The sequence below is a fragment of the Neophocaena asiaeorientalis genome, unplaced genomic scaffold, assembly GCF_003031525.2.
Source record: "Neophocaena asiaeorientalis asiaeorientalis breed wild unplaced genomic scaffold, Neophocaena_asiaeorientalis_V1.1 scaffold264, whole genome shotgun sequence".
NCBI classification, from domain to species: domain Eukaryota; kingdom Metazoa; phylum Chordata; class Mammalia; order Artiodactyla; family Phocoenidae; genus Neophocaena; species Neophocaena asiaeorientalis.
The window spans coordinates 2,747,230-2,766,671 of NW_020185332.1; the positions used below are offsets into that span (position 1 = coordinate 2,747,230).

The following is a 19,442-nucleotide window of genomic DNA, read 5'->3' on the forward strand; positions in this document are numbered from 1 at the left end:
TCCTGATTGAATTCTTCCAGGCAGGATCATATGCTCTTTCTCCTGCTACCTTCCTGGAAGTTGCCCAGGAAAGCCCACTCTTGGGGCTCCCACCAACTCTTTCTGTTTTGCCTTAGCCCTCACTGAGATCCAGCTCCCACCTCGATGCTTCTATCAGGCACCTGCCCCCTCCACTTTAGTGTGGGGACCAAGTGGCCTGGGCCTACTCACCCTGCCTTGACAGAGGAAGAAACTAAACACAGACACATACTGCATGTTTGCATGGCTCACAGGGAGTCGCTTCCATCTCACCTCTGTGGACTAATATCTCTCTTTCTCTCTCTTCCTTTCTGTGTTTTTCTCTTTACACACTCTGTAGCTGCCTGAAAATGCTCAACCTGTGGTGAGTCCCTCTCTCCAGTCCACATGCTAGGGGAGCGGACCAGGCTAGGTTGGGATTGGCAAAGCCAAACAAAATGCCTTAGGAACACTCAGTGGCTCCCGTATGCCACCTTGTGCCATACCCACCCAGACTGGGGAACTAGATCCACAAGGTGGGGATGGGCAGGCCTGTACCCAGCAATTAATCTGTTCCTTTTTTCCTTCCAAACCCACCACATTGCAGCCTCCTCCTGTCAGAACAATATCCCACCGTATCCAAAATTGTCTCTTCATTTTTGGCTGAGTGAATTTTTTCTCAAATTAATACGGCTAGATATTATCAGGCAGAGAGGGACAGAGGTAAGAAGACCAGATTACTGTACCAGTTGTATAATCAGAATCTAATTATTCCTCACAACTCCAAGGACAGTTGTTGCCAGATAATGTCACATTCTGTGGCTCGGTCTCTAACCTTAAAATTAGCAGCTTTGGAAAAATCTGTGACTTTTTTTTTTGGTTCAGCTTGTTCTTCCATCTGTAGAATATGAGTATCTCCAAATAAGAGAGCTGCTTCTTGGGGGAGAGATGGACATTTTGCTGTTGTTGTTGTTGTTTTGAGTTTTTTGTTTGTTTTTCATTTATTGTCTTTTTTTTCCCTTTTCTTTTCTCTTCTTATAAGAGCATAGAGTGGGCCAAGGGCCGACTTGGCTAGTGAGACATTGGAGTCTCTCTCCCACTCCTGGAGAAGGTCCCTTGAATGCACTTTTGGGGCAGCATGCGGGTCTTGAAGGGGAAGCCCTGGCGGCTCCACGTTGGGTGGGGCACGTTCCCACTGTAAGGCAGTGCCCTCCGTGCCTCGCTTCCTGGGCATTGCCTGTGAGCTCCAGGTGCTCGTGAGCTGATTGGTCTGCTGTGGTCTGGAGCCAGAATCTCCTACACTGCACGTGTGGGATGATATTCCGTGTGGTGATAACAGTCTGCTGGCCTCTGTGACTACCTTGTTTCTATTGGTCTTCAGTAACTGAGTTGGGCACCGGTTTCTGTACCCTAACTCTCTAAGCCAAGTTGCCTACAGGGTTTCCCAAGGGACAGAGATGTATTGAAGATAGCAATTGGGTTTTATGGAGATAGAATTTATAGTATTACAGTATCAAGGAGTACATTTGGCCTATTTATTTAGCAAACATGTGTCTGTGTAATCTGACATCATCGTGGTCTGTTTTTTCCTGTGAGATGTCAGTCACGTGATCCTGACTGCAAATACAGGGCCTACTTTGTGCTCATCCACTCTGTGCTTGGAACTCTAGGGGGTCTCAAGGCCTTCCCCAAAGAGCTGAGATACAATCTACCTGGAGAGATAAGACATGCATGCTTGAAAGGACACTTTTATGGTATTGTCCCTTGAGAGGTCAGTGTTGACAGGGATGGTTAAGGAAGACTTGTGGGGCTTAAACAAGGCATTAGAGCAAGGGAAGAATGTATAAGTACAGCAGAGAAACATAGTAAAGGAATAGCTGAAGGGAGAGCCAATCAAAGGATCAGCTGGAAGGAAACCTAAGACACAAGAAGAGTTCATCACTTGCCTTCAGTCTCTTCTGAGAGTAAGACATCTGTATGGAGTCAGTCAGTGGGCTTGGTCTGGGGTCTGACCAAGTTTCACAGGTCCTGTTGCCGGTAGTCATCACAGAAACCAAAGAGTTGATTGTGGAGCCTGTTTCCTCGTGGGTAGAATTATTAAAAGCTTCTGCTACTGCTGAAGTTTTAACTACAGTAACTAGCAAAAATTAAGGCTCTAAATCACACTCTCCTCCAGTCAGGTGAATTCAGCTTTGCACATCAGGTTATGATATGCTTATAAGTAGATATTAATTCTTATCACTTGCCTTGGAAGAGGTAAAAGAGAAATTGTATCATTTGCAACGGACCAAAACAGTATTTCAAACTTTTTAATGATTGTTCTTAACGTAAAAACACAAAATCATCATCTTAGCATCCTCCAAAAAGCATAAGAATAAAAACTGACTTAAATGTTAGTGATCCCTCTGAAAATCATGGTTAACAGGGAACAGGTAGCTAGCTCTATTGAAGTACTAGTACTCCCATGAGATTTAATTCACCTTATTTAATAATTTCTGGACATTCAGCTTGAAAGAATGTCTGGTTTCTAAAGCATATGTACAAAAAATGACCTTTTTTAAAAATCCTTCCCCAGGGATTCCCTTAAGGACTGAAAACAATCAAAAGTGTTGGTCATTTTTACTTAAAAGAATTTATTCAGCCTCTAAGTACAAAGGACACTTTGTTTAGTGACTATATTGACACCCATTTAATAGTACATCACATATGTCATTATACTCTTAGAAAATCTTTTTTAAGACTCTCTTAAGAAGCTCCTATTTCCAACATCTCCATGTTTAATTCATTCAGTTATGGTTAAAGCCCATCATTTTGTCTGTGTAAACATCTATTTCTGCATTCTAAGAAGACACTTTCTCCAAATTTTTGATAACTAGTCCATGGGGTGTGGGAATACAAAAGGGTCTGACTAAAAAAGGGGGGAATCTTAGCTACAGTGGAGGACTTAGGGGTATGCGGAAGTAAGCAACAGCTCTTTATTTCTGTATGAATATTTTTGACATTAAACCCAGAAGGATTAGGCAAAAGACCCAAAGATAGTTTCTGAGAAAAGCTTTCGTTTCAAGGATCCAGCAAGTCTGAGTGACACTTCCAGTTTACTCCCCTCCATCACATGGCATCTTTGACTCATCCACCACTTTCTGCCCCTCACATTCCCATTTCCCATGTGTCAGCTTCCTGGAAAGGACATACCTTTTGCACCAGCCATGCCACAGCCCTCATCACCCCCTTCTGGAATAGTCGCTGCCTGAGCAAGAGGGGCTTCCTGCTCCAAAGACAGCAGTACAGAGCAGGTACCCGAGCTAAAGGCTGTGGCAGAGCTGTGGCTGTTGAAGGCACCAGGCCTCAGCCCCACCCTAAGCAGGGTCAGTCCTTGAACCCAGTCTGGCACAGCAGCAGCCTCGGGAAGCTTAAGTCGAGGAGGACCCTGCAACCCGATGCTTCCTGGCGATCACCTGTGGCATTGATCCTCTCCAAATGAAGAGTGGGCTATGCTGATTTCAGTTAAAAGATCCTGGCTCACACAATCAGGGTCAGGGCTTCTCCTGCCTACGCCAGGGAGCTAGCTGGCTGGGGGCGGGGATGAGATTAGAGAGAATCCTTAATCCTTTCATTGGTAGCATGTGAGAGCCTCCTAGGGTTCCAAACATCATACTTTTCTTGGCATTTGTTTGCCTTAGTTTAGCCTCCATACCCACTGACCTCCGAAGTTGCATTAAATAATTTTGCCCTCTGTATGAAGGGGCACACAGTGCAGGCTCCTCTTCTCATGCAGCCCTGAGGACCCCCAGCCTTGGTTCAGTATAAAGGAGGATGAGACTTTCAGGTTGGGGTGTTAGACTGAGAAATAAGCCTTCTTCATCCTTCTTCCAAAAATGCCTGCTTCCGCCCTGCTGCCTAGCCTGCAGCACTTTGACGATTAGGTTTGGAATAAAGCAGCTCTCTCCTTTGGCTTTCCTGGCAGACACTGCCCACTGCCTCCAGTATGTGCACTGTAGATGGCGGGCGACCCTGTGGGTGGGTGCCAGGGGGAAGTTCCACCCCTGCAATAAGCAGAGGCAGGCAGAAATCTGTTGGCAGCTGCGGGCCTCCCACACTGACTTGTGGTCTTCCTTGTGCTCCAGGTGCTGCTGCTTCTTTAAGAGGAAAAGGAAGAAGACTGCTCAGCGCCACAAGTGACCCGTGCCTCCCAGGAGTCCTCAGGCCCTGGGGACTCTGACTCGATTGCACCCGCAGCTCCTGCCATTTCTCATTGGAAGGGACTCCTCTGTGGGGGAGGGTGGAGATCCAAACCAAAAAGAAGAAAAACAGATGCCCCCAGAAGGAGCCAGTGCGGGCAGCCAGGGCCCAGTGGGTCAGTGGCCGCCCCTACCTGCCTGAGGCTCTGAGCAGGTCCCAGAGCCACTGGTCCTCCACTGCTTACCCTTGGGGCTGCCTGGTTGACTCTCCTTCCTATTGTTTACAGTGAAGGTGTCATTCACAAAAACTCAAGGACTACTATTCTCTCCCCTCCCTTTAGTTTACTTGCTCCTGGTTCTTGCCCCACCCTCAACCCTCTCCAGCCTAAAAGCTAATGAGCTGAAGGCTTTGTCTGCTGAAGGAGCTTGAGGGGCTGGGGGTGCGGCCAAGAAGGTAGGAGGGAGATGCAGGCCAAGGCTGGAGAAGAACCTTCTCCGACCACCAGGGGTGTCTGGCAGTATGGCTCCCTCTTCCTCTGTGCCTGTGCAGCCTCCATCCCGAGCTGGCCACGGGGTGCAGGTTACTCCCTCCTTCCCTCTTGTGAAGTTACACTGTAGGACACAAGCTGTGAGAAATCTGCAGTCTACTGTCCCTGTGTGTTGGCGTTCTTAGCTTTCTTGACAAGCAGACTCTGTTCTCCAGACAGTAGTAGAACATTGCAAATTGTTCTGAGCAAAGGACAAAAAAAACCTGACTTTATTGCACTTTTAGTTTTTTTTTTTTAAAACAAAAAAACATGGCAGATGCATATTGTGTCTGGTTATATTGGGAGTTTTACTTTTTTTTTCTGTTTTGAGGGGGATGGGGCCAGCCAAGCCATTCAGAGAGAACATGGGTCCAGAGGACATTCTCAATGGAAAGAGTTGGGTCTGCAGCACCCAGAAGAGAAGAAGCCAAACTCTGTGTCATTCTGAGTGAACTCTCAGGTTGGCAAGGAAACATACTTGAATTTTCATTCGTCTTCTCAGCTGCTGAAGAATGTCCCTAGCAGAGCCTCTTGACCTCATCAGCCTGCAGTTTGGACATCCTAGCTCTCCAGCACATGGGATGAGCCAGCCAAGCCAGACTGTGACAGGAGACAGTTCATCCCAGAGAAGGAGATGCTTAACAACAAAAATCTGAAATATCTGTTTCCTCCACTGCCAGGGACTTCCAACTAGATAGCCATGTGACTTCCTTAGTGACTTGGGGGACAAAATTAGTGATGAAACAGCCACCACTGTATTGCCACTAGTGGACAAGAAGGAGGAAAGTGATCCTGCCTTCCAACTGCCAGAGGAACCTCAGGATTTGGCTCATCATAGGGCCAGGAAATAAAATTGGTCTGTACTGTTTGCCCCAATAGCTGAGTTACAGCATTTGGGCTGGCCTGCCTTATCAGAAACCAAGAACCTGCAAATCTTCTTCCAGCAGGTCCATAGCCGCAGGCTTAGGCCTCAGTGTATGGGGCTATAGTGAACAGGAGGGCGAGACTGGTTAGTGCTGGGAAATTCCTGGGGAAAGGAGACTGAAATGAAAGGTGTGAAATTATCCTCTCACTTGGACTTAGACTCCTTCTAGATGAGATGGCCACGCATCTAGAGCCTGTTCTCCCCGGTACACTCTCCATGTCCAGACATGCTGCCATGGAGGGTCTTGGTTCCTCATTCAATGCTTGAAAAGTCGCCAACGTATGGAGTTAATAGAACTTCTTGTGCTTGATTTTCATTTGAGATGAGCGACTTATCCAAACAGTGACTTCTCATTCCAGATGTGATCGAGGAGAAAGGATTATTTACATCAGAGAACGAGGTCTTGTATCTGGGGGTAGAGAGAGCTAACCATGGAGGACAGTGGCTGGTGACTTAGTCTGGGGGTTTTGGGAACACGGAAATCATTGCCTCTGGCTTGAGATGTAGGGCTGTCTTTTGGACTGGAGGATGCAGACATAACTTTCTGGTAGTTGGTATTTTCTGACAAGTCCCCTGATGTGTCTTACTTGGAGCAGAGATAGCAGCGGTAGCGTGGATCAGAGTTACTGGGCTTCACCTGTGTTCCACTGGTCCTTGGCTAGGAAATATCACTGCACTGGCTTCAAATTTGCCTAGCTTATATAAAGATTGTAATCATTCATTTCTTTAAAAGAAAATTTCCTATTAACAGAATGGCTGGGAGATTCAGGGTCACACCGCTTCCCCACAAGAATTTTGAATATTGGGGTTTGCTTCCTTGACATTAGCTAAGGCACTGTCACTGAAACTTACATAGTTTCTCAGTTGGCATTTGGGTAACTCTTCTCAATTTGGGTAACTCTAATTTCCCGTATAGAATCTTTAACCTCCACATCCCTGTGTAGAAAAAGCCTTGCTTCTCATGGGAGGGCAAGAGGAAATGGTGGCAAAGTCCGGAGCATCCCTGGCACCCCTTACTCCACTAAGTGCCTCCCCACTTCCACAAAAAAGCAAAGGCAGTTACCAGCTTGGCTGCAGGGCAAGCCCTCTTGCAGCTGGGTTTGTGACTTTTTCAGGGTCTTAACTTTGTTTTAAAGGCTCGCTATTGTGGGATTTAACGAGCAGTTGTGGGGTTCTTCCTAATGCACTCTTCTCACTCTCTGCCCCCCCTCAGATCTCTTACTAGATATTTGATTTTTCATAACAAAGGTGAAGAGCCCAAGTCCTTCTGACATGCACAGTAATGGTGACCTTCCCAGGGCCATTGGTACTCCAGGGTGGTTCCAGACCCCCGAGAGAGTCTACTGTGATCTTCCTTTAAAAAAGAAAAAAGAAAAAAAAATTTTTTTTCTTTTTAAGAAGGATACCTAAGGAGTAATTTGGCCATCAGTTTCATCCCCATCAGCACATCCCATCAGGCCTCCCTCCTCAGCCCCGTTGCTGTCGTCGAGTAGCTATATTCCTCAGCCAGGGCCTCGGGGTTGGGCACTCCCTCCACCTACCGCCCACCCAAATCCACTTGCTCTGTAGTCTTTGAGCTTCCTTCACTCCATAACCATGATACCTAGGGATCTTTTTCTTCAGGATTGATGCAGTTGCTGGGTTAGCGTTAAGCACTAACCACATTAGGGGTTCTCCCAAGTCCTGCAGTCCTTCAGGCATTGCATCCTGAGCAGATTGAAGCAAGCAGGCCAGGAATCCACCAAGACGTCAGGGATCCTTCCCTTGTGACGAGAGCATGGCTGTGTCTGTGCGGTAAGGGTTGATTACTTGCTGTGCAGCCCTTGGCGTTTCCCAGTGATTTCACTCCAGACTGCTCTGCAAGGATGTGCAGAGTGTGCCAGCAGCAGCATGCTTTCATGTCTGCCTTAATTAACATACTCTGGCCATTTTGGCTTTGTCTAGGAGGAAACGGTCTAGGAAGGTACAAAGTCAGGTGATGAGGTTGGCCTCCAATTAAAGCCCCACTTTATTTTGGGATATAGGGCCACGGAAGACAGCAGGATCCTGAGTTTTCCAGTAGAAGTGTTGATTGCCTCTTCATTCTCAGTGAACTCCAAGTTTGTAGAGACAGCCCCTGACATTAGCCAGAAGAGGTGTCCATTGCCTCTAGAGTACCTTCCAACCTGGTTCACTGGAAATGTACCTTGGGAGTACATATTCAGTGTTGGTTCTCAGTGTTAGTAACCACTTCTGTTGTCAGAAATGAGTGAGGGTAAGGTTATGTCAGAGTGGTTACTAAAGATCATAGCCTTAACTTTTTTTTATGCAAAAGAGACAGCTTGCTCCCCCTCCAGTGAGCAGCATGGCCTGCATTTTTCAAAAATAAGTACTTCCACGGCAGCCTAGAAAGGATCTCCTCTAAGGAACTTGATCTTTCTTCTGATGCATCTCTCCCAAGTCTGCATGCCTCGTGTGTCGCAGTCACCTCTTCCATTTTCATATTTAAACTAGTTTTCGTTCCCAGGGAGTTGCCCTGACAACGTTGTCTCCAGCGTCAGAGCCGTGTTAGGGCTAGAATTTCTCAGATCGGGAGCTTGCATTGTCATACAGCCAACACTGCCTTTGTCAGGCCACTGCCACCAATCCACCATTGCCCCAAGGTGGGCAGGTGAATTCCAGAAACCCTTAGGGAGCCAGGATAACTTGGCACCCCATCTGGATTGGCCTGAGCAGCAGGTACTTGTCTCTGGGGTTCTTGCTTTTGCCAACTTCAGGGCTCCAGGAAGGTCCCTCTAGAGGTGGATGGCCAGAGTCTTCCCCATGATGCGTTGGTAGGAATCAAAATGGGATGCCTGTGGTTTGGTTTTCTTGGGTGTTTGTTTGTTTTTGATGGGGGAGGGGAGTGATTGTGTTTCTGAATAAGAAAAAGAGGAAACCATGGCTCTTCTGAGGGTTTAAGCAGTGTTTTAGCCACAAATAAGGAATCTTGGAAGTCTTTGATCAATTAAGCAGTCTTAAAAATGTTTTTCCTAATTCCTTTTGCAGCTGACTGAGTGCAAAAGAATAGGTTTCTCCATTGTATTCAGAATAGTAAGTAGGTTCCCTGGATATAGACAGTAGTAGTTGACGTATTTCCTCAAAAAGCGACCAGGAAGTCCACTCCAGAGTTTGTAGCTCAGCTTGTATTACAAAGGAAAAAGTGAATGTGTACTCCATATATTTCTAGTTTGATTACCAAACTCAGTGTTATAAAGAAACCTCAGTTCTGTGGACAGAATTTATTTTGTTGCTTTTCTTTTTTTACTTCTCACAATCATCTTTCCAGTGCCATCACCACCTTCAAAGCAGAGGGTTATCCATGGTAAGAAATGGGGATGCAGTGCAGTCGTCCCAGTAACACACACAAGAGGACAGCTATCCTGATTGCCCCGTCCCCGCAAATCCCCTCTTTCAGAGCAGGTGAGACATTTTCAGTGTTCCTCTTTTTGAGCTCCAGACCAAATCCCAGGCCAGCCCTTACACCGAAAGCTTTTTTAAGAGGCTTATTAATCTGTTAGGAATGTCTCAGGAAGATGAGCCATTTCTTTGGCCGGGGGTTACGGGGGACTGTATCTACAGATGGGTGTGTGTGGTTGCATCTGTATGCGTGTATGTGTGTGTGTCTGTGTGTGCACGTGTGTGCCAGCACTCATCTGTATGCATTTCACTTCCATAAAGACTCACAGCCCACCTGAAGAAAAAAAACCTCACAGCCCAGGTTGCTGGGACCACGTGTTCCTGAATATTCTCAGAAGTAAACAAGAAACAAACGAGTTTCTCAAATTGGTGTGGCAGCAAGCTGGCTCTGGGAATGAGCCCCATTTATCAAGCAGAAGAGTAAACAGCAGAAAAAAAGATGAAACCAAAAATATTATAAGCCCTCCCCAATGGAAAATAATGTTCATTCATCAATTCCCATTGGATGTATTACATGCTCTAATTTATTATATTATTATTTTGTCTGTTTCTTTAATCTTTGCCCATTGTACTTTTTAAAAGATGTTGGGATGTTGACTGCAATTTTTTAAGACTAGATAATGTATAAATCAGCTGTGGAAATCAGTTTTAATCGATGCGTGGATGTGTCTGATTATTGTTAAATGCCTTTTTAACCTTTTATTTTAGATACGTAGTTTTGTTTCATAAACCCTGGCACTGGTCTGCAAAGCTCAGCTGTGAAAATGAAACTTGTAGTATTTTTAAACATGAATGTCAATTTCAAGTGTATTTGAAACGGTTCCTCCAGGAGAGAGATTTGTACACCATTAAGTAGAAACTCCTCTGCAGAGGAAGAAGCCTTCTTTGGAGTAAATGGAAATGGGTCTTGATATTATCTCAGAGTAGCCCATTTCCTAGGGCACCATGGAAAACACAAATGTGATCTTTAAGTATACCTCTTCTCCAATCTGGGGAGGAAAGGACTCAGTTTGCACCCTTTTTGTATGTACAATAAAATGTCTTACCTTTCTTGGCTAATTTTGCTTGTTTGGTTGGTTGGTTTGTCTGCTTTTAAGCTCTCCTGGTTCATTTGTAACGGAGAATCCGTCTAGGACTCTTAGTAACAAGGCTCCAGGTATGAAAATAATGCCTGATACTTGGGCATTCTTGCGTCATTCTTTTGGGTTGAACATTGACCTCTCCTGTGGGACCCTCAGAATGGGAGAAAATATTTGCAAATGAAGCAACTGACAAAGGATTAATCTCCAAAATTTATAAGCAGCTCACTTTAAATATTTCTGGGGCTTCCCTGGTGGCGCAGTGGTTAAGAATCTGCCTGCCAGTGCAGGGGACAGGGGTTCGAGCACTGGTCTGAGAAGATCCCACATGCCGCGGAGCAGCTGAGCCTGTGCGCCACAACTGCTGAGCCTGCGCTCTAGAGCCTGCAAGCCACAACTACTGAAGCCCGTGCATCTAGAGCCCGTGCTCCGCAACAAGAAAAGCCACCACAACAAGAAGTCCCCGCACTGCAACAAAGAGTAGCCCCTGCTCGCCGCAAACAGAGAAAGCCTGCGTGCAGCAACAAAGACCCAACACAGCCAAAAATAAAATTAATAAAATAACTAAATATTTCTGGTAGAATTTGGACATTCATCACACATACTAATTCCTGTATCCCTGTGGTTCTTAGGTGCTAGAACACCAGGAAGTTAGGATCTGCTCTGGAACAACTATGAAATGGCAGCTTTGTAATTCTGCTCTACTGATGAAGAACATCTATACAGACAGAAGGTATAACTATGATGTGCATATATGGCACAAAACAACTGCCAGTCTGGCCATCATTGGTTCCAGTTTTTTCTGTTACTACTCAATTGCTACTTAACGATTTCTTCTTTCACTAGTAAAAAACACGTTTAAGATCAGCATGAGAGGGACTTCCCTGGTGATCCAGTGGCTAAGACTCTGTGCTCCCAATGCAGGGGTCTTGGGTTCGATCCCTGGTCAGGGAACTAGATCCCACATACTGCAACTAAGAGTTTGCATGCCATAACTGAAGATCCTGCATGCTGCAACTAATACCCGGTGCAGCCAAATATTTTTTTAAAAAATCATCATGAGAGAAAAACTTCATATTGAGAACACTGTATCCGTCAAGCTTATTTTTTTTCATTAATGCTGTTTTAGCATTAATTAGTTCCTCATGTGGAGAAGGCTACTTTGAAAACATAGCTTGGTAAACAATTTTCTCAGTGTGGGCAATGTGAGACCAGTGAGTGGGGAAAGAGGCTTAAGAGACCCAAAAAATGAAGGAGGAGAGGAAGAGGGGGTTGAAAGATCATCTTTCTCAGCCCAACAGTTTTACGTAGAAGAACCTCGACCTCATTGAGAGGTGGTCTGGATTGAGGTGTGAGAATTAGAAACAGCAAATGTTATTTGCATTTATTTGAGAGAACTGTCTTTTGAAGCTCTGCGGTGACCTCAGTGTAAGGAAGGACAAGGTAATGTCAGTGGCCATGCATAACCTCAAACTCAGGTCGGCACCTTATATAGAGACCAAATTGCCAAGTTCGACTATAGAAATGGAGCCAGGTCTACCTACAATCTGGGCTGTGAAGACCAGGAATTTCTGTAAAGTTAATCTTTGAAAATTAAAGACATTTAATAATGTCATGGTTCCGAGCTTTAGAAAGATGTCAGTGGCAATTTTGGGTGTACGTGTGTGCTAGACTTGCAGTACTTAAGTATATATGTTGCGGACTGTTGGGAACAAGCGTCTTCGGAGCCCTGAAATACTGCTGGGGGCGCATTTGACGACTACTCCTGACCTTCCGGGAGGTTTCTAGAAAAGAGGGACTCAACCTCAGACCCTTGCAGATATTATTTCCCACCTCAGTGCCAACGTGACGGCTGTTCCATCCAGCATTTGTTGAGCACTTAGCCCTGAAGCAGTTGGGGGAGCTGTATACAAAGTAAGAGCAACAGTCCGTTTCTCACCAAAAAAATAAAAATTTTAAAATGTAGTTGCTTGGGAAAACAGGTAAAAAAAGGAAGTTAAGAACCAGAGTATACAACAGTGTGCGTTGACTCATACAGCAGTAAGCACAGTAAGATTAGAGAAGGGAGAGAAAAAAGGTAGGACAGTGACAGGGATTAAGTCAAGAGGAGGTGGGTTTTGAAGCAAGTTTTGCAAGACAGACGGAGCTGTATAAGGTTATATACTCTGGGTAGGCATAAACGTGCCCTGAGTTTTTGGAGGCTACACATTTAAACCCAATTCGGTGTGACTAACCCTTGACTGGCCCAATACGGACAACGACCAGTGTCTTCTGCCCCATCCACAGACTTCCTAACCTAAAGCCTCGGTCACCACCTGCCAAACGACTTCCAACCCCACAAAGGCGCGGCGGGCCATGGGGTCTCTCCGCTTGGGCTGCTGGCCTCTTCAGAAGCCCAATCCGGGGCTCTTGGAGAGGGCGTCGCCTTCCGCTCATCCCCTTCCTGTTAGTGGGCGTCGACGAGCTGTAAAGCCAATGAGGCCACAGTAACGTGGCAGCCACCCACGAGCCCGCGTCTCCGCCCGCCCAGTCAGCGAGCCGGGCTCCGCCCCCCCAGGGGGACCTACCATCTGGCGCCCAACCAGAGGGGGAAATGGGGCCTGCCTCCCGCTAGGAGGCCTGCAGGAGCCCCGGTTCCCCCCGGCTGCGCTCGGTGGAGGAGCCGGGCCCACGTCGCCGCGCCCCTACCCTCCTCCAGCCTCTGCAGCCCGGCCCGCGCTAGCTTCTCCCGGTGGATGCTGCGCCTCTCGGAGCGAAACATGAAGGTGCTCTTCGTCGCCGCCCTCATCGTGGGCTCCGTCCTCTTCCTGCTGTTGCCTGGACCTTCTGCTGCAGATGAGAAGAAGAAGGGGCCCAAAGTCACTGTTAAGGTCCAGCCTCCCGTCTCCAGACCTGCCTGGCGAGGCCTGCCCTCCGCCGCCTGGGTTCCGGCCTTGGCGCCTCTGGTTACACATGTCCGAGGCATTTCGGGTCCCAGAGCTCGGGCCTGGGCGTCCTCGGCCTTGACTCTGCCCCTCCCTAGTTTCCCTGTCGTGGCCTCTTGGCGCCTGGGCCGTCCTCCCCCATTCAGACTGGAGAATGACCCGGACCCTCCCCGAGAGCCCAGCCCTGACCCAGGCGTTGGCGCCCAGGATGCCCAGCTGGGGCCGGCATTGCAGACTCAGAGCCGCCTATTTGCAGATACCCCACAGTGCTGAGGAAACGGTGAAAGATCACGCCTGCCAGATTGCCAGTCTTTTCTCTACGTAGGCCAGATTTTAGCCACTTCAGTTACAAAGCACAGCAATGTAATAGTTTACACCTGAGTGGTGTGCTTAGGCTCCCATCTTTGTGGTGTTTTGATGTTAAGTTTTAGAATCTGGGCCCATTATTTATTTAGAGCAAAGGTTGTTACTGTAGTCTAAGGAGAGTGTAAACAAATGGAGCTTTCATTAGATTCTCATGGGGTTTTTGTCGCCACCAAAATCAGATTCAGAAACTGCTCTTAAAATATGGGTCTGTTTTCTCGCATCCTCCGGGTAGCTTCTTGGGCCCTCGGTTCCCTAGGAAGGACCCTTTTAAGAGGCTAAGTTTGAAATTGTCTTTTTCCTCAGGTGTACTTTGACTTGCGAATTGGAGATGAAGATATAGGCCGGGTGGTCATCGGTCTCTTTGGAAAAACGGTTCCAAAAACAGTGGATAATTTTGTGGCCTTGGCTACAGGAGAGGTAAGTGGCTAGAGCGGAGGTAGCCAAGCTCACAGGCAGCGGAGTTGGCAAGTAGGGTTGGCGGGAAACTGAACTGCAGAGCGTGGCCCACCCATAGCAGTGGCCGTCACGGAGTACCAGCTGTGTGCCCTCTGGCACTGGGAACCCAGTATTATCATATCTTCTCAGTTTTTTTAACTAAATCCAGAATTCGAATTTTTTTTTCTTTTTTTGAGAAAATTTTTCATCTTTGAGACTTTGCAGTAACCAAAGAAAACATCCAGGAAACTAGTTTGTGGTCTCTGCACCAGAGTGAGGGGCCCAGAGCTTTCCAGGTTTTAAGGAAATGAATGCCCCATTTAAGAAAGTCTGGGGCTTCCCTGGTGGCGCAATGGTTGAGAGTCCGCCTGCCGATGCAGGGGACACGGGTTCGTGCCCCGGTCCGGGAAGATCCCACATGCCGCGGAGCAGCTGGGCCCGTGAGCCATGGCCGCTGAGCCTGCGCGTCCGGAGCCTGTGCTCCACAATGGGAGAGGCCGCAACAGTGAGAGGCCCGCGTACCGCAAAAAAAAAAAAAAAAAAAGGAAGTCTGCATTCCAACTTGCCATTGGGTCAGCAGGTAACTTTTTTTTTTTTTTTGGTCAGTTTTCTTCTCTTCCTATGATTAGATTAGGAAAAAACGAGAGGGGAAAGGTGGAGGCATTATGTATGAAGTAGAATTGTATAAAGGCAGAGGAAATGTGCGGTCTTATAGCCTTTCCTGGATCTGTGTGCTCCAGGCCTGGCCTTTGATTACTGGTCACCCAGTGGCACGTTGAAGGATGAATCTGCCGGCAGGGGTTTCTCTTCTGTGAGCAGTTGTTGTTGTGGGCTGGGTTCCTGCAGGGCCTATTTAATGTCTGCCTGGTGCCTCATGCCGCCTTCTCGCCTTCTCATCCCTTTTTCTAGAAAGGATTTGGCTACAAAGACAGCAAATTCCATCGTGTGATCAAGGACTTCATGATCCAGGGTGGAGACTTTACCCGGGGAGATGGCACTGGAGGTAACCTCAAATCCTCTGGGCAGAGGGGTCTGTCAGTGCAGCCGCCAAGGTGGGAGGGCCAGGGAACCCAGTACAAAGGAGAGGGAGGAATGGGTTTCAGGTGGACATAAGAGAATCTCACGCAGCTGGCAGACCAGCTGATCCAGGCCTACAGCCTCGGTGACTTGCCTCGCGGTACGCCCTGCGGGGAGGGGAGCAAAGTGAAACACCTGTAGGTGATTCTAGGTCAGGCAGGCAAAGCTTGTGTGGGCGGCCTTGGAAGCCCCAGCAAGGGTGGGAGAAGTTGCTCTCCTTGGCAGTCTCCCCCCAGAGACCACTTGACAAGAGCTGGCGGTCTCACCTGCGCTACTTGTACAGTAGGACAGACAGACAGCCTGGACTAACCAACAGGTCTCACCACACTTGGGTGCACAGCCTGCTGTTCCTTTAGACCACAGCTGCAGCTCACCCCACCGATCAATATTTACTGGGCCAGGCTCTGTGGTGGGTGCCGAGGATGCAAAAACCAGTGGGACGGCAACTCCCTTTCACTTCCAGTACCTGAAAAGTCACAAATGGGCTGTAACACAGCTTTCAGGGCTCAGGCTCTGTCCTCAAGTGGTTTATCGTCGAGGTGGGAAGAACGAGGAGAAAACACTATGAAAGTGACATAATACAAGATGTAAGTCATAGCTAGCTGGACGACAAAGACAAAGCAGGCGTGATACAAAAGCACTGTAGTCATGGAGTCACACACAGTTGGGTGTCTGCCACCTTCTTACTTTGTGACCTCAGGCAAGTGAGTCCTCTGAACCTCAGTTTCCTCTTCTGTAGAGTAAGTGGTAAGAGTTGTGGGTGCTGGGAGGGTGAGGTGAGATGTTGAGTGCATAGTGCCCAGCGAGTGGTAAGTAAAGTCAGCTGTCGTCAAAGTGCTGACGAGTAAAGGACTCACTTTGCGCCAAGGTGATCAGGAAATGGCCTCGTAAACGTGAGGACAGATTTGAGCGGGGACAGATCTGGCTGCGGAGAATTTGCATGGGCAGGGAAGAGGCAGGGTTAAGGCGTGAGCTCAGGTCTGGTCTGCGGCAGGAACTTGGCCAAAGGTGGGGTCAGGAGGATGGAAGTGAAGCTCCCACCGGGAACCCAGAGTGGCGGGCCGCGGCCAGGCCAGGGACCCAGGGCTTTGTCCTCCACGGAGTGAGGATCCGCTGAAGACTTGAATGGGAGCAAGGCCTGATCGCAAAGGAGTTTGAGGGATGATAATGTGGCAGATTCAGGACATGGACACAGGAGAAGCAGACTGGCAGGGGTGTTGGTGCAGCTGCCCCTGCGTTGGGCGATGTGGGCCTGAACCCAGGGAGGATACCTAGTGGGTAAGAGCAGAGATTCGAGAGCCAGACCACCTTGATCTTGGTTTGAATTCCAGCTCTGCTACTTCCCAGCTGGGGTGCCTTTAACCTCTGTACCTCGGTTTCTTCATCTTTGAAATGGAGCTCTTAGCTCCTGCCTTACAGGGTGGGTTTTTTGTTTCACATGCTTGCACCAGCCCTCTGGCACACTGGTCCCACTCTGAGCATTAGCCATGATTGCAGCGGGGGTAGCAGGAATGGGAGAAAAGGATGAATCCGTGATGGGGGTGAGGACAACATTGACAACGTGCGGAGGAAACAAATGTCGAAAGAATAACTGAAGTCTGGAGAGAAAGATGACAAAGTATGTTGAGTTTAAAACCTTCACTATCCATTTAAGTTTTGGACTCCTTATATCTTGGTAGTGATTGGAGCTAAGGATATAGACTTGGGATTTTCTGGATAGCAGCAGTAGTTGAAGTCCTGCAGTTCACTGAGATGTACAAAGAGGATTCTCACATGGGAATCCTCTTTTTAAAAAAAAAACTAAAAGAGTTGACAGTTTTATTTTCGCATTTCACATTACAAATAAAAATTGCTTTATTTGGTCCCACTACTCCCCTCCAAAACTATTCTCTCTGATAGGAAGGGGGAACAAGTCTTCCTTGTCATGCTGTTAGAAAACACCCCAAGTCACAGCGCCGTGATCTCTTGGTGAAGTAGAACAAGTAATATAAAACTGATGTAAAGAGGCTCCCCAATCTCCTGTCTGGTTGAGTCCTTCCTGGCCAGGTGATTTTCAAACTTCCCACTTACTGTACAATCAGAAATACCTCCTCAGCATCAGTCTAGGACAGCTTCCCAACCTGGTTCCACTCTGTGGGAACCACAAGATGAAAATACGTGTATTGAAGAGGAAAAAGGTTTTGTACGCAAATAAGTTTGAAAGGTGTTGGGTAAAACAAAATGAAAATTACTTCTTTGTTGCTGGGTTTCTTGGGGCCTCTAGTGCACAGTGTGAATCTCTAGGAGAGGATAGGGACAAAGAAGGGTGTAGTATTTCTCCTGGAACCAGCCTTGGGAACTTAGGTTAGGATCTCTGGAATGGGGTAGAGATCCTCTCGGCTCCACTATCTTGTATGCTGGCCCCAGACCCTCCACAGACAGACACAGTAAACACACTCAGAGCCACCTTTTATTTTGGTTCACGCGTTGATAAGAGGCTCTTGACTTTCCAGAACTGAAATGGCGACCCCTCTCTTTTGCTTCTCCCTGCCCCTCCCCACTCATCTCTCCTCCTGCTTTGGAGTGTCCTCAGTATCTTTTGGGCTCTTAGGAAGAAAAGCTGGTCAGCCACAGCAGTCCTCCTTTTTTTTTTTTTGCGGTACGCGGGCCTCTCACTGTCGCGCTCTCTCCCGTTGCGGAGCACAGGCTCCGGACGCGCAGGCTCAGCGGCCATGGCTCACGGGCCCAGCCGCTCCGCGGCATGTGGGATCTTCCCGGACCAGGGCACGAACCCGTGTCCCCTGCATCGGCAGGCGGACTCTCAACCACTGCGCCACCAGGGAAGCCCTAGTCCTCCTTTTCTGGAGGGTTCTTACCTGCCCTGCATCCTGCACAGCACCTCCCTCCACTAAAGTAAGTCCCCATGGCAGGCCTCTCAGGCCACAGCCAAGGTAGTTTTTAATATGTGCCTTATTTGAAAGTCGTAAAGCTATATTCTCAGAGTAATCATTGTGTGAGCTATTCACTAAATCACCCTGGCCTCATGTCCCACTTGGGCTGTCAGTATGGTTTGGCTCCAGGGCCAGAGGGTAGGAAGGGAACCGCTTGTGCGTCCTTGTACTCCACTGGAGCCTGGCCTGGCACGGGGGACAGGTTCAGCCTCTGGAATCCTCGCCCCGAAGATCTGCTTCGTTGGGGCTCCCCCAGCTCCCCTGACCTACTCTTTCTTCCCAGGGAAGAGCATCTATGGTGAACGCTTCCCTGATGAGAACTTCAAGCTGAAACACTATGGCCCTGGCTGGGTAAGCATGGCCAACGCAGGCAAAGACACCAACGGCTCCCAGTTCTTCATCACGACGGTCAAGACAGCCTGGTTAGATGGCAAGCATGTAGTGTTCGGCAAAGTTCTAGAGGGCATGGTGAGTTTGTGGGGGAGGGACTAACTGTAGGCAACCCTGACCAGGGATCTGACACAGACCCCAGGGCAGGGGATCCATATATTTTATCCCTTTCCCAGAAGGGAATGTACAGATTCTGACCAGTGTTTATTTCTACAAACCTGGGGGGAATTGAGACTAAACAGCCTCTCTCTCTATGCCCCCGAGTTGTTTTTGTTTTTTTTTTGGTCATGCCGTCTAGCGTGCGGGATCTTAGTTCCCCGACTAGGGATCGAACCCGTGCCTCCTGCCGTGGAAGCCCAGAGTCTTAACCACTGGGCCGCCAGGGAAGTCCTGCCTCCAAGTTCTAAATCCCTCCAGGCCCCAGGCAGAGGCCGGCCAGGAGGTCTCGGTGAGGCTGCACAGTTGAGGACCCTCCATCCCGTATTCAGTCAGGCATGTCCTGGCACCACCGTCGGTTGTACAGGGCCCAGCCGAACACGCTGTCCCAGAGAAGCCTCTTGGCACCCTCTCCCCAGCCGCCCCCCTCCTCACCCCTAGCCCAGCCTGGGTCATACTTCAGAGGATCGAAACTACTGCATCCTCCTGTTGTCAAATCTGGGTTCTTCTTGCCCTGGGCTGGCGCCCGGCCACGATGCCCTTAGGATTTTGGTGCCTCGTGGTTTGTATACTGTTCATCACGTGCAGGTTTCAGCCCTCGCGGCCACACGCTGGGGCCTGTCTCCCTCGACCAGCAGACCGCCTGACACTCTGCCTTCCTCCCCAGGATGTAGTGCGTAAGGTGGAGAGCACCAAGACAGACGGTCGGGACAGGCCTCTGAAGGACGTGACGATCGCAGACTGTGGCAAGATCGAAGTGGAGAAGCCCTTTGCCATCGCCAAGGAGTAGGGCCCCAGGGACCTCTTCCCTTTGAGCGACTGTCTGTGTGGCCCTGTTGCCCTCCTGGGGGTGAAGACAGCCCGCCACAGGGCTCCATGCTGCACTGGCCGTAGTGCTGGCATCTGACGGAGCGGACCCCTCCCCCCACATTCTGCGGGCCCAATTTCGTTAACAAACTCCTACCAACAAACACCGATTAAAAAAAGGTTTTTTTATAATCTGCGTATGGGCTGGGTTCT

General features: G+C 48.5%; 2 protein-coding genes across 7 annotated transcripts in view; both read left to right on the forward strand.

Annotated features, from left to right (window-relative positions):
* The window catches only part of CSNK1G1 (casein kinase 1 gamma 1), a 147,246-nt gene extending 137,122 nt beyond the window's left edge, over positions 1-10,124 (forward strand). For 4 of the 5 annotated variants that reach the window (XM_024735178.1, XM_024735182.1, XM_024735180.1 and 1 more), the window contains one exon: positions 4,122-10,124. In XM_024735178.1, the coding sequence (XP_024590946.1) occupies positions 4,122-4,176 (55 nt within the window). In that variant the 3' untranslated portion in view covers positions 4,177-10,124. The remainder of the gene's footprint in view (positions 1-4,121) is intronic. The other variant, XR_003001828.1, reaches the window with a different exon arrangement.
* A 2,690-nt stretch (positions 10,125-12,814) lies between these two features.
* Positions 12,815-19,421, forward strand: PPIB (peptidylprolyl isomerase B). Of its 2 annotated transcripts, none has more exons than XM_024735274.1 (5): positions 12,815-13,014; positions 13,738-13,851; positions 14,779-14,872; positions 18,160-18,344; positions 19,090-19,421. In XM_024735274.1, exons 1-5 carry the CDS (start codon positions 12,880-12,882, stop codon positions 19,210-19,212), a joined length of 651 nt encoding a protein of 216 aa, XP_024591042.1. In that variant the 5' UTR covers positions 12,815-12,879; the 3' UTR covers positions 19,213-19,421. The 2 variants fall into 2 exon arrangements, with proteins under 2 accessions (XP_024591042.1, XP_024591043.1); XM_024735275.1 differs by having other exon boundaries at positions 12,821-12,909.
* The last annotated feature ends 21 nt before the right edge of the window (positions 19,422-19,442 follow it).

Excerpts from the sequence above, each read along its gene's own strand:
- PPIB (XM_024735274.1), top strand. The coding sequence starts at position 12,880 with ATGCTGCGCCTCTCGGAGCGAAACATGAAGGTGCTCTTCGTCGCCGCC. Across the intron at positions 13,852-14,778 it reads TGGCCTTGGCTACAGGAGAG|AAAGGATTTGGCTACAAAGA; the intron begins GTAAGTGGCTAG and ends CCCTTTTTCTAG. Across the intron at positions 14,873-18,159 it reads CCGGGGAGATGGCACTGGAG|GGAAGAGCATCTATGGTGAA; the intron begins GTAACCTCAAAT and ends CTTTCTTCCCAG.